General features: G+C 38.3%; 1 protein-coding gene across 1 annotated transcript in view; it reads right to left on the bottom strand.

Moving 5' to 3' along the window:
- LOC124596488 (zinc finger protein 879-like) overlaps positions 1-11176 on the bottom strand; it is a 358944-nt gene extending 347768 nt beyond the window's left edge. Inside the window, exon 1 of the mRNA XM_047135638.1 lies at positions 10965-11176. Coding sequence (XP_046991594.1) covers positions 10965-11087 — 123 coding nt within the window. The 5' untranslated portion in view covers positions 11088-11176. The remainder of the gene's footprint in view (positions 1-10964) is intronic.
- Positions 11177-14036: the final 2860 nt, after the last annotated feature.

Below are 14036 nucleotides of genomic sequence, written 5' to 3'. Positions count from 1 at the left end.
TGAACAATCACCATCACCTGAGTGTGAAACTGAAGAAGACAGTACAGGTGTTTGTTTATATTCTTGGGTGTGAAGTTGTTGGGGAATTAAGTATTAGCATTTCTGCTGTAGCCCCTACTATATCCCTCCTTAAACGTCCAGGAAAGGTAAGAAGCACAAGGCGAAAACAATACGTAAAAAGAAAAGTGGAAGAAATTGAAAAAAGTTTTACACAAGCATCATTTTCAAAACTTTGTAAAGTGTACAAATGTAGATGTACTTCATGCAGAACCTAACGTTAGTGATGTGTGCACGAAATGCTATCTCAGCAGCCACCTAAACTGAAAAGGCACAGTTGCCGACACTGATACCAGGTAATCACTCTAAGCAGCAGATAAACAAATACATACCCACCTCCTTGCATTATTCGATTTCAAAAGCTTGGAAAATAAACAATGGGAAAGGCATTTGGACATGCCCAGATTCTTCATGTGGGTATCTGTTGCCAGATGATACGCTTACTGTTGCTCTGGAATATTATCTAAAGATTGCAGCAGGAAGAGTCCTAACCAGGCTGATGTTATCACTGTGAAAAAGTTGAAGAGGTAAAAAGATATATGACAAGATCAATAAGGGATATATCCTAATGAAAAAGGAGAACCCAAATTTACAAATTGGCCTCACAAAATGCTACTCCTTATGAGCAAAATGTGTAAAATGTCAGCCACTGAAAGAAGCATGCATATGTATTTACTGCACCAATTTAACACTTGTTTGTTTCGCCATAAGCAGTGTCACAGGAAAGAAGTACACAGAGATGGACCTGATGCTTTTCTGTGTATGTGAAGAGATGCAGGAGTGTGCAATGTGTTCTGATGCTGAAGTGATGACTGCTGAAGCATTACATCTTCAGGTGACATAACCTATGCATTTTGAGAGGGAGGAGAGTTGGTGAAGAAGACAGTAGAGCCAGAGAAGTATGTTACAGAGGTTGGGCATTGGGTCATGAAAGCAACATCCCAGAATACTGACACATTAGCTCTTCATTTCGACTTTGCTGAGAACTGGTCTATTGCTTGGCAGAACAAAATTCAAAGTTACCACTGACACACATCACAGGTATCAATGTTCACACGTGTTCTAACTTCCTTGGAACATTGGGTGTTCCACACGGTTCAATCGTGGGTCCCCTTCTGTTCTTGATATAAATGAACGATCTCCCTTCTTATCTGAAACAGGAAGCTAAACTGACACTGTTTGCTGATGATACAAGCATCATTATTAATCCAGTAAAAGAAACTCCAATTGCAAATGATACAAATAAGGTCTTTGGAAAAGTCATTAATTGATTTTCTGCATATGGGTTTCCTCTAAACTTTGAAAAAACACAGTATATCCAATTTTCTGCTGCAAAAAGTAGAGTTCCTTCAATAAATACAACACATCAACAGAAATCAGTAGACAGAGTGTGGTGTCACAGCCAGACACCACACTTGCTAGGTGGTAGCCTTTAAATCGGCCGCGGTCCGTTAGTATACGTCGGACCCGCGTGTCGCCTCTGTCAGTGATTGCAGACCGAGCGCCGCCACACGGCAGGTCTAAAGAGACTTCCTAGCACTCGCCCCAGTTGTACAGCCGACGTTGCTAGGAATGGTTCACTGACAAATACGCTCTCATTTGCCGAGACGATAGTTAGCATAGCCTTCAGCTACGTCATTTGCTACGACCTAGCAAGGCGCCATTACCAGTTTATATTGAGATTGTAATTATGTATCATCAAGAGCGATGTTCTCCAATTATGGATTAAAGTTAAGTATTCCAGAAGCTATGTACTATTTTTGGCTACTATTAATTCCCTTAACTGTTCCAGACCTCACTCCAGTCTGCGTGAGCTAAACGCGTGCCTTTCGGCTACCTCCTAGTGGCTTGGCTGTCTTGCCAAGTCACTACATAGAGCATACTAAGTTTTTGGGTGTACATATAGATGAGAACCTTAATTGGAAAATTCATATTTTGGATCTTCTAAAGCGACTAGGTTCAGCAACGTTTGCAATCAGAATAATTGCCAATTTTGAGGATATAGAAATTAGTAAGCTAACATACTTTGCATACTTTCACTCTCTGATGTCATGCGAAATAATATTTTGGGGTAACTCAACATTTAGACAAAAAGTATTCACTGCTCAAAAGAAAGTGGTTAGAATAGTGTGTGGGGTTCATAGCCACACATCTTGTTGGCATCTTTTTAAAAGATTGGGAATTCCTACAACAGCCTCACAGTACATTTACTCACTAATGAAATTTATTCTCAACAACATGGACCAGTTTAAAAACAACAGTGACATTCAAGATTATAATAGCAGAAAAAAGAAAGACTTACACTATCCTTTACTCAAGCTATCTTTGGCACATAAAGGCGTAAAATATGCTGCGGTAAAAATTTTCGACAAATTACCAGATGAAATAAAATGTCTGACAGACAGCAGTAATAGCTTCAAAAATGAACTGAAATCATATCTCCTTGACAACTCCTTCTATACCATAGATGAATTCTTGAATAGGGGAATAAATAAATCTATAAATACAGGACATTCATTTTGTGCCATTTAAGGGAATCGTGCATTTCTTGTGCACTTGACACGTTTCACATCATAACGGTTACCATACCGTGCAATTGATCAATGGAACACGCAACTAACTAACTTATTAACTAACTAACTAACTCTTTTGCTATTGTCAGTGATGATCCCATTCATGACAGTGCAATGACATATCATCTGGAGGCCATGCTTATGAAGGTACATTAAGGGAATTCTATTCAAAAAAAGAGAGAAGAGTGGTCTGCTATGAAGCCTGTGGTAGGAATTCAATCAAGTCACTACTGGGTTGTATCCCAGAGTGGCAATTACATTCCAAAAACAGTTCTCCACAAAATGCATCCTGTTACTGTGTGTGAAATGCAGAGACCACAGTATACATTAGATGACTTTGTATTGAGCGAGTTCATTTCTTGTTTGTATGACAATCAGTGGTGGGTGGGGCAGATAATAGGTGTCTCTCATGAGCTGCAAGACATAATCGTCTCCTTTATGACACCTCATGGTCTTGCTTAATGTTTTCATGTGTCCATCATCAAAAGATCAGTGTGCAGTTCCCATTTCTCAACCACTGCTCTTGTGCACAAATTCAGCTCATCTATACGAGTTCAATGAGAAGCAGATGAAAAAATAAATGAACTCTTTTCAATAGTACAGTGTTGATTGTTACATTGTTGGATATTTTAATTCATGCAAAGTCATGAAGAAATGTAATTATGACAGAAGACAATAATAATTTGTGAATAGTATCATAAAAAATGGGTATACATTTAATTATATCTCATTTTTGTTATAAAATGCTTTTGAATGAAATTGTGAATTGTTTTCCCACTCACTTCTAATGCTATAAAGTAGTTATTTTGATTCAGAAATACCACTATTGCATGACATTCGCTTAAAACCAGTGATCAATTTAAATATGTAAGTGTCCATGATTTTTTTACCTTGAGAGTAGAGCTAGGCCTACCTAAAAAATTTCTCACATTTTGTACAGACAAGCATTGCCCACTCCGGCTTACATTCCCTAAGTACAATGACCAACTAACATACCATGAAATTTTTATAACATTTAGGATGGGGACTTTGGAGAAAATAATTTCTAAATAACCAACTTTATGTGCAAATATTGTGATAGTTTAAGAATTTCATGCATTAATGTCACAGATGACAGTTGGCAACCCTTCCACTTTATCATTTGTCAAGACAGTTAACATCCTGTGACTATTCATATTTTCGAAACATAATTTTGAAATTCACAATATGTTACAAATTTTCGTAGTTTATTTTCCCCAAAAAAGGAAAAAAGCTCAGAGGTATGCATTCATGTCTCATAGTACTGGGAATAAATAAATTCAAATCTCTATCACTTTTGATTTCTCTATGACAATTTTTCAATTTCCCTTTTCATTACAGCATTTTCACAAATGCTCTCATTTCGAGAAGTCTGTAGCATCTTAACAAATCATCAGAAAATGAAAATATTGTAGTTTTGGAGAAGTGTCATGTGGAACTTCACCATATACTTTACCAGCTAACTTTGAAATAGTGATGTGATACATTCACTCTTGACCTATACTATTTAAGATGAAATCACCCTAGTGTAATTTCTGCTGTTGTGTTTAATAAATAATAGATACTTGTTTTCTACCTTAAACCAGGCTTTTAAAAATGACCTGGATAATCTGGTATATTTGATAATCCCACAGTTACAGAACCCCGAGCACATAATCGAGATCTTACTGTATTTGTTTGACACTGATATTGCTGTTACTCGTGCTGCTGCCGACGCTGTTATAGGTTTTAAATTAAATGTTTTTTTAAAAAAAGTTCAAAACATCAGTTTTTGTTTTGTATTGATACTTTTAGGAAGTTAAAATTAATATCCACACACATAATTAGTTTCTTGCATCTTTTTGTGAACATGTAAAGGGAAATTTTCAAACTTTTTAGCAGGGTAGACATATTGCCTATTGGTGCTCTATACACATCGACAGTAGCTGCTTCTAGACTACTGATTTAACTCTAGGTATCTCTGAAGGTCTTCGTTTGGGTTTGTATTTTGGGAATTGAAGAAGTGTAAATTTACACTACTTTTTACATCTATACAGCTTCCTACATGGATGTTCATAGTTTTGCAGGAATAGCAATCTGACACAACATTTTTTAGGGGATCACCTTGGGAGGCCGCAGCCTAGGCTGCTCGCTCTCATGTTGCATACAGCCTTCTCACAGAGCAGACGGCTTACAGTTTAGGCTGTCTGCCTCTGACTCTGTTCTTTTTGACCGGCCACCAGGTATCATTTCCTCTTTCCTAACTATTCCTTTATACACTACAGTCACCTGGTTTGGTAGATGCCCTCACAGTCTGGCCTGGACGAGACCTTAGGCAACATGAACTTTCAAAATATGATCATCATTGTTTTTATTTCAACCTTTCACTTCAAAACTCCCTTCAGATGCCTGCATTTTCATTCATCCTAATTTTGCTCCAATATACACCCATACATTATCAAGAGGAAAACAACAGGCTTATGTACCAACTGTAGAAACAGAACATTACATACAGTGTGCCCTACGGTTGTATTCTAGCTCCAATCTAATTCCTGCTGTTTATTAGTAATGTAAGTCATCAACTTCATTCAAAAAATGTATAAAATTTACCTCTGACACCCAGAGTGCATATGAACTGGAGAATAAAATCAAACTATCAGTGTAACACATCACTGACCGATTCTCCAGAAACAGTCTACGCATAAAGGCAGAAAAGGTAGTAATTGTGCATTTACATACTGCACTAAGAATGCGCCCTCTTAAGTCCTAACGTCACACTATCTGAAAGTCTGTAAACAGCACAAAATTTTTCAGGGTACTGATCTGAGAAAATCCAAAGTGCAAGCATATAAGCTGCATCAATACAAAATTAAGTACCATTTACTATTGTATCATAATAGTTATGCATGGCACAACAAACGATAAAAAAGCACATGTGGAATCGCTACTGAGGCAATGGGGTTAGCTCACCTGCCAGAAGATGTTACTTTATGGTCCAAAAAGGAATTGGAAAACCTACAGAAATGAAACTACTTCATGCAAGCCTCTACTTAAGAGCTTGCAAATTTTATCACTACCTTCTTTACATATTCTAGAAGTTACATGTTCCATTGAGAAAATAATGTACACTGAAGACCAACTAGTGAAACAGGTCGTAAGTGTGACAGGAAATGGAACTACATACTGAATATGCCAAAACACAAAAAATGTAAGGAATTTTAAATTGGCTAAAAAACAATGTCTTTTACATAAATTGTACTGTAGTGTTGATGAATATATTAGTATATATCCTAGACTAATACAGGACGTCCCAAGAAGAATGGTCAATATTCACGGATATGACAGGAATGATCATTTGACGCAAAAAAGGCTAGTGAACATGGGCTCTTAAGTGCGTACCTTGCGAACTGTGAGCCCTACTTAATCTTCGATACTGTGGAACAAATCTCTTTAATGCGTACGTTAAGAGCTATGAGCACTTTTCCATCCACACTGCTCTAAAACACATCTCTTCTACTGAATGACTTTCCACATTTTCTTTTTTTGGTCCACACTACCATCTCTCTGAACATGGAAAGCAAAGATCTTCCAATAGAAGAGATTTTGGCTCACAGCTGCTAAGGTATGCATTTCAGAGCCCATGTTTACTAGACTTTTTGCTTTGAATGATTGATTTTGCTATATCACATTCATCCTGGGACATGCTGTATAGATGAAATAGATATATTAATTTTGATCTGTTGATATTCCAATATGCAAATTTTCTCTTGTGTGCTGTAAGAAATTTGAACATTAAGTACACTGGCTACTGAAAAGCATATGGTTGTCTCAGTAATGTCTTACTTTTGAATTTCTTTTTCTGATGTTGTATTTTAGAAATCTTGTGTATCTACAGTGGTTAACACTGTAAACTTATAATATGTTGAATGATTTTGCTGTTATACTGTCATGCACTCAATATCATTTGTACAATGACATGGATGTTAAATACATAAATATCATCCAAAACATTTTCTCATACTATCATTGCCATTGTATACTGACTTGTCCTATTTCTAATTCTAGCCATGTACAGAAAAGATGAAAACGAATAATAAATAAAAACTTAAAAATAAGGCTTCTAAGGGAGAGAAGTGTAGAGATAAATTATGCAAATGTTAAAAAGATAGCATCTAAATGTTTTTCTGAATGGCTCTGAGCACTATGGGACTTAACATTTATGGTCATCAGTCCCCTAGAACTTAGAACTACTTAAACCTAACTAACCTAAGGACATCACACAACACCCAGTCATCACGAGGCAGGGAAAATCCATGACCCCGCCGGGAATCGAACCCGGGAACCCGGGCGTGGGAAGCGAGAATGCTACCGCACGACCACGAGCTGCGGACTGTTTTTCTCATGTTTGCTTCTAGACCAGATGAACTTCAGCAACTAATGGAAAAGTTAGTAGGACAATTTGGTAAGTTGGCTTGAAACGTTATGCTGGTATAACCAAAATAATTTAGAATCAACACGCTTAAAATAAAATTGAGCTGGTACACATTGACAATGGAGTCACAGAATCAGTTGACTGATTTCTGTATTTAGAGCAACTAAAGACAGTGATTAGATCGATAAAATGAACAATTTAAAAAAGAAAGAAAACAAACCAAAAGAATAAAAATGGTGTGGAGAACTTTTGAGAAACAAAACAAGCAAATTTTCTAAACCATTACTCCAACGTGTGAGGAAATAGAAAGCTTGCAGTCAGTGTATATTACCAGTTTACAGCACTAAGATGTGAGCTTATAATGCAAGAAACATCTGCAAACTGAAGCTTGGTCAGCAACATGGATGTTGGGAATGACTACAAGAACCAAAAAACAAACAATTGGTCACGAGACAGACAGGACGTAAATAAGATGCAATAGTGGTGTCTAGGGTATGCAGCCAGGCAAATTTATTGTTGTAGTTAGAATAAAGTCTGTAAAATAAGAAAAGGCTGGGAAAACAATGTAAAAAAGTGGTAAGACAATTTTTGAAACCATGCAGGAACAGCACATGGCACGGACACAACTTTACCCAGCACCAGATGATGACAGTGGGTTATGGTTGTATCAAAAGATACATTTTTGTTTTCCCAAATACAATAAAAATCCAGTGAAATAGTTTGTGCATGTTCTATTTTGATGCACATTTGTTATATGCTGAAAAAATTCTAGTGAGTAAACCATTGCCATAGTCATTAAATATCTTACAAATCATAACACACATAACTTTAAAACATGCTTTGTTGCCACAGGTTTCCAAGTGTTCTTCCTAATGCGAGTAGAAAAGTTAAATTTACAATGTTTGTATAACCATGACAATATTTCTCTCATTCTCTTGAGTCATGTTCCTTTTCTCCTTTCAATCTTTTCATTATTATTTTTTCTACCCTGTTTTGTCCCATCACTCTGTCTGCTCCAATGAGACCAGTGTCAGAAGCTTTTCAGGAAACTGACCATTGACCCTCTAGACAAAAAATGTAAAATATTTTACCTAACCAGTGAAAAAGACTAACTGTTCTTTGATTAAACAACTATCAACCAATCACTGAAAACAGTCACAAACATTAAATTGCTTAGCAATATAAATCTGGGGCAGTTTAAGGGGGGCAACCAAGTGAAACCAATAGCAGGAGTGGCAAAACTACACTGAGATTCACTGAAATAATACTAAAGAGTGAGGTAGCTTAGAAAACCCTCATTCATTTGATTTATGAGTCAATCTATATAAACAGATGGCAGTAATATCGCTCACACAAGGCATAACAGGGCAGGGCATTGGCAGAGCCGTAATTTGTACTCAGGTAATTCATGTGAAAAGGTGTTCAACAAAACAGGAATTAACAGACATTGAACATGGAATGTTAGTTGGAGCTAGATGCATGGGAAATTGTTAGGAAATTCCATATTATGAGCTCCACAGTGTCAGGAGCATGTCGAGAATATCAGATTTCAGAAATTACAACTGATCATAAACAACATAGTGGCCAACGGCCTTCATTTAATGACTGAGAGCAGCAGTGACTGTGTAGATTTGTCAGTACTAAAAGAGAAGCAACACTGTGTGAAATAAGTGCTGAATTCAATGTGGGACATATGAAAGACATATTCGTTAGCACAGTGCGGTGAAATCTGGTGTTAGTTGGCTACGGCAGCAAACAACTGGAGCAAGTGCCTTTGCTAACAGCACATCATCACCTGCGGCACCTCTCCTGGGCTCCTAACTTTATCGTTTGGACCCTAGATGAATGGAAAACTGTGGCCTCGTCAGATGAGCCCCAATTTCAGTTGGTAAAAGCTGATGATAAGATTCGAGTGTGGTGCAGACCACAGGAAGCCATGAAGCAAGTTACCAACAAGGCACTGTGCAAGCTGGAAGTGTGTCCATAATGGTGTGTTTACATGGAATGGACTGAGTCCTCTGTTTCAACTGACCCAATCATTGACTGGAGATGCTTAAGTTCGGCTACTCGGAAACCATTTACTGCAAAATAACGATGGGATTCCAGAATGAGATTTTCACTCTGCAGCAGAGCACTTGTTTTGGAGGGAGGGAAGAATTGTCATATAGAGAATGAAACGGTTAATTAGTTAAACTGTTAAAGACACACCCCTTCACATTTGCAAAGCTAGCTATCACTAAATTACACTATTCTTCTTTGGATTTTACACAGTCCTTTCTGAAACACATGCAGCCTTTAATTCAGCATTCCACATGGCATTCTCTTGCTTTCAGGTAAACAAGACAGGATGTATACAGATGTACATTACTTTCTTGCAACGAGTACAGCATGAATTGGTTGGCATTCCACATAGAAGTTACTGACTGAGGGGTTGGGTTGGGTGGTTGGGGGAGGAGACCAGACACCGAGCTCATCGGATTAGGGAAGGACGGGGAAGGAAGTTGGGCATACCCTTTCAAAGGAACCATCCTGGAATTTGCCTGAAGCGATTTAGGGAAATCACGGAAAACCTAAATCAGGATGTTCAGACGCAGGATTGAACTGTCTTCCTCCCGAATGCAAGTTACTGACTGACCACACTGATCCCACACACATGCACATTATTACTTACAATTCAGAGCACTCATATATTGGGAACATTTATGGCTACTTTGCCTAAAATGACAGAATTGATAAGGCAAGAGAAAGGACACAAATATTTCCTCCTTTAACCTTTCCTTCACTGAACCATTGAAGATCAGTCTAATATTAGAGGTGCGAATTCAATGGTTAGTTACTCTTTGTGTGTAGCATCAAATCAAGCAGCAACATTATATGTTAGTTTCATTAGAGTATAATGTGTTCCAGCAAGCAAAATAATAACTGAATAAATTGTACTAGACAAAAAATTCATGTTAACAAAAATCAAAATGTAATCTCCGTCTGCCTGTCACTCAGGTCATTTAATGCACATGTGCCCAAACTGTACGTGAACAACAAAGTGGAAGGAAACCACTACAAAGAGATAATAAAAAAAGCTATTTTCTAGAAAAGCCACAAATTTTGCTACATAATACATGAAGCTATTAACATTTATCACAAAGGTATTTTAAAATTTCACACGATAGGCTACACCGGTGGCTTTTTTAAAAAAAACAGCACTGTTGTCTCCCCCTCAGCACATCTCCAATTGCTGGTAACAGTCACCAGGAAGAAGAAGTTAAATGACTGTCTTGATAACAGTTCGGCATCATTTGATATTTCGACACATGTGGAGACACACAGCAACAAAAGTGCCTCAAGTTAAACGAATAATATTTGCTCGCTGTTATTACTATATCCCCGAATCTTCTCAAACTATAGTATTCATATAAAATTTCTGCTTATTAATAATATCATTTTAGCCTGTCACAAAATTTAAACTCCAGGAGCTATAGGGCTTTTATTTAAAAAATAAAACACATGGTCGTTTTGCGAGTTCTTTGAATACTGGGCCTCCGAATGCATATTTGGGGAATAGGACCTGTAGAAAATGTTTAGGAATCCATCTTCATTTAATTGTTTTCTTTGTGGATGGTTACACGAAAAAAACTTTGTATCATCGCGCCAGCAAGTTTTAACTATTTCTACAGAAAAATTAAGTAAGTGTGTAGATGACATGTTCGATGATACTACAAGGTTAGTATCAGTTTAGTATTAGTAAGAGCATTCTTTTCGGCTTCACGGAGGCGACAGACGCATCAACTACAGCTCCATAACAGACAGTGCAGCTCACTGATTGCAAAGAAACAAGAGTTAACAAAATGATACAGCGGTCACCATTGTATTTTACCACTTATTATACATTTTTTCTCTCAAATGCATACCCAAATCTGCAGACACTGAATAATCTTTGTTGCAAGATTCAATTTCTGGCCTTCTTCTTCGTAAATTCTGATGGAGCCTTCCCTTTCTCTTGCGCACAGGCGACAAAGTTTATTGCTTATCATTTCTACATTCGCCACTCTAGCCGCACTACGTCACTCTATACACATTACACTTGTTTATAAACAAAGTCTCAAACTACCGAACACTTCTGTCCCACACCAAACACAAAAAAGGCATATCTTTCTAAGTACCAACGCCGATAATAGAGGGCAGCACAAGCTATTAACACAGAACACCAAGGCAATCAATAGTAGCGTATAGTATTATTAAAGGATACGGTTATTCCAGTTAATGAATATCTTTCATGTGTAACTAATTTGGCAGCTCTGCCCTAAATGAACATTACTTTTTAATAATGTATTTTAAACACAATTTTTTGCAAAAAAAGTGTTGTGTCTAATAATTTAATTGTCGTGCATCCTAAATTACGGGTTTCGGCGCTTGGTTTTCACATACTTATACGCTATGACTTTTCACGTTGCAACTGATAATCTTCTTCGTTATGAAGGTCGGAACTCTGGATGGATTCGCGGTACTCCCTATTCTGCGTAGCAATGAGGAACACTTTCGTTGGATCACATAACGGTTACTGTAGCTCTGAATCAGTTGAGAGGATTCCTAGCGATACGTCATTTGAGTCATGAGCACATAAAATGCTGCAGTCAATATCTTAACACCATAGTACTGGTTCCATGGATTTTGCAGCGTCGCGCGAAAATTCAAGCCCTCCCCCAACCAAAGGTACTATCATTACCTCTGTTTTAGGACTACCTCTACAAGTCCGAATCCAGATGTAGCTCTTACAGGTATAAACCCAGGGAAAAGTTACTAATTTTCATATTGAAAATGTCAACACCAGTAGAATTAAAATTGAAGAAATGAACTATCATTGTGATTTGCTCAACACCAGGAATATCTAGCATATAATACAAAATTATACCATAATATTTAGCACCTTTAAAGAAAGACAATATTTTGTTTTTAATTTTTTGATGGAGAATGTGAATTATTTCATTTCGTACGTTGTTCCCCAGAAAATGATAAGATTTAATTCCACCACGAACTGTACTTATATGATAGCCCAGAACTGAATAATTTTCCAAGTAATCCCTCTTATTGTGAGCAGTGTTGTAGTTAGGGGTTGCCCAAACGTGAATCTCCCAAGGGTGCACTTCGAAGTTACGTTATTTCTCTTCCTAGAACATGTGGGGGGAGGGGGAGCAAAATTCATATTTTGACAAGGGCGATTATGACCCTAGGGACGACGCAGGTTGTGAGTAAGCAGTCTGAGTTTCTAGCCAAAAAAATAAGAAGTGCTATAAGGCACTCGATTTCACCTATCCAGTGCTCGGTTTCCGCAGAGTTCCTGCAGTGACAATTTCGCCAGATTTTAATCTTCTCGAGAGCTCAACCCGCGTTCGGTGTGATTCTAAAGTTTACCTGGAATCTAATGTGGTTAATGTCTGAGAAACCTGGTGCTAGTTACTGTAACAACCTGAATGTTCGAAAATATCTGCGCTTTTTGAATAAACTAATCACTTTCTCAGAACAGTTTCACTATTGCACGCCGCCACGAGGGACATAGTGGCAGTACTGGAGACAACAATTGCGGCACAAGAAACCAGGACAGCCAATTACAGCACAGTGGACAGTACCATCTACGTTTCTGATATACAATGTGGAACACATATAAATGTTTTATTTGTCGAAAAAAGTGTCTATTTACAGGGCTATTACAAATGATTGAAGCGATTTCATAAATTCACTGTAGCTCCATTCATTGACATATGGTCACGACACACTACAGATACGTAGAAAAACTCATAAAGTTTTGTTCTGCTGAAGCCGCACTTCAGGTTTCTGCCGCCAGAGCGCAGTGAGACAAAATGGCGACAGGAGCCGAGAAAGCGTATGTCGTGCTTGAGATGCACTCACATCAGTCAGTCATAACAGTGCAACGACACTTCAGGGCGAAGTTCAACAAAGATCCACCAACTGCTAACTCCATTCGGCGATGGTATGCGCAGTTTAAAGCTTCTGGGTGCCTCTGTAAGGGGAAATCAACGGGTCGGCCTGCAGTGAGCGAAGAAACGGTTGAACGCGTGCGGGCAAGTTTCACGCGTAGCCCGGGGAAGTCGACGAATAAAGCAAGCAGAGAGCTAAACATACCACAGCCGACGGTTTGGAAAATCTTACGGAAAAGGCTAAAGCAGAAGCCTTACCATTTACAATTGCTACAAGCCCTGACACCCGATGACAAAGTCAAACGCTTTGAATTTTCGTCGCGGTTGCAACAGCTCATGGAAGAGGATGCGTTCAGTGCGAAACTTGTTTTCAGTGATGAAGCAACATTTTTTCTTAATGGTGAAGTGAACAGACACAATGTGCGAATCTGGGCGGTAGAGAATCCTCACGCATTCATGCAGCAAATTCGCAATTCACCAAAAGTTAACATGTTTTGTGCAATCTCACGGTTTAAAGTTTACGGCCCCATTTTCTTCTGCGAAAAAAACGTTACAGGACACATGTATCTGGACATGCTGGAAAATTGGCTCATGCCACAACTGGAGACCGACAGCGCCGACTTCATCTTTCAACGGGATGGTGCTCCACTGCACTTCCATCATGATGTTCGGCATTTCTTAAACAGGAGATTGGAAAACCGATGGATTGGTCGTGGTGGAGATCATGATCAGCAATTCATGTCATGGCCTCCATGCTCTCCCAACTTAACCCCATGCGATTTCTTTCTGTGGGGTTATGTGAAAGATTCAGTGTTTAAACCTCCTCTACCAAGAAACATGCCAGAACTGCGAGCTCGCATCAACGATGCTTTCGAACTCATTGATGGGGACATGCTGCGCCGAGTGTGGGAGGAACTTGATTGTCGACTTGATGTCTGCCGAATCACTAAAGGGGCACATATCGAACATTTGTGAATGCCTAAAAAACTTTTTGAGTTTTTGTATGTGTGTGCAAAGCATTGTGAAAATATCTCAAATAACAAAGTT

The sequence above is a fragment of the Schistocerca americana genome, chromosome 2 (assembly GCF_021461395.2).
Source record: "Schistocerca americana isolate TAMUIC-IGC-003095 chromosome 2, iqSchAmer2.1, whole genome shotgun sequence".
Taxonomy (NCBI): Eukaryota; Metazoa; Arthropoda; class Insecta; order Orthoptera; family Acrididae; genus Schistocerca; species Schistocerca americana.
Note: the sequence above shows the minus strand (reverse complement) of the source record. Positions and strands in the feature narration are given on the sequence as shown.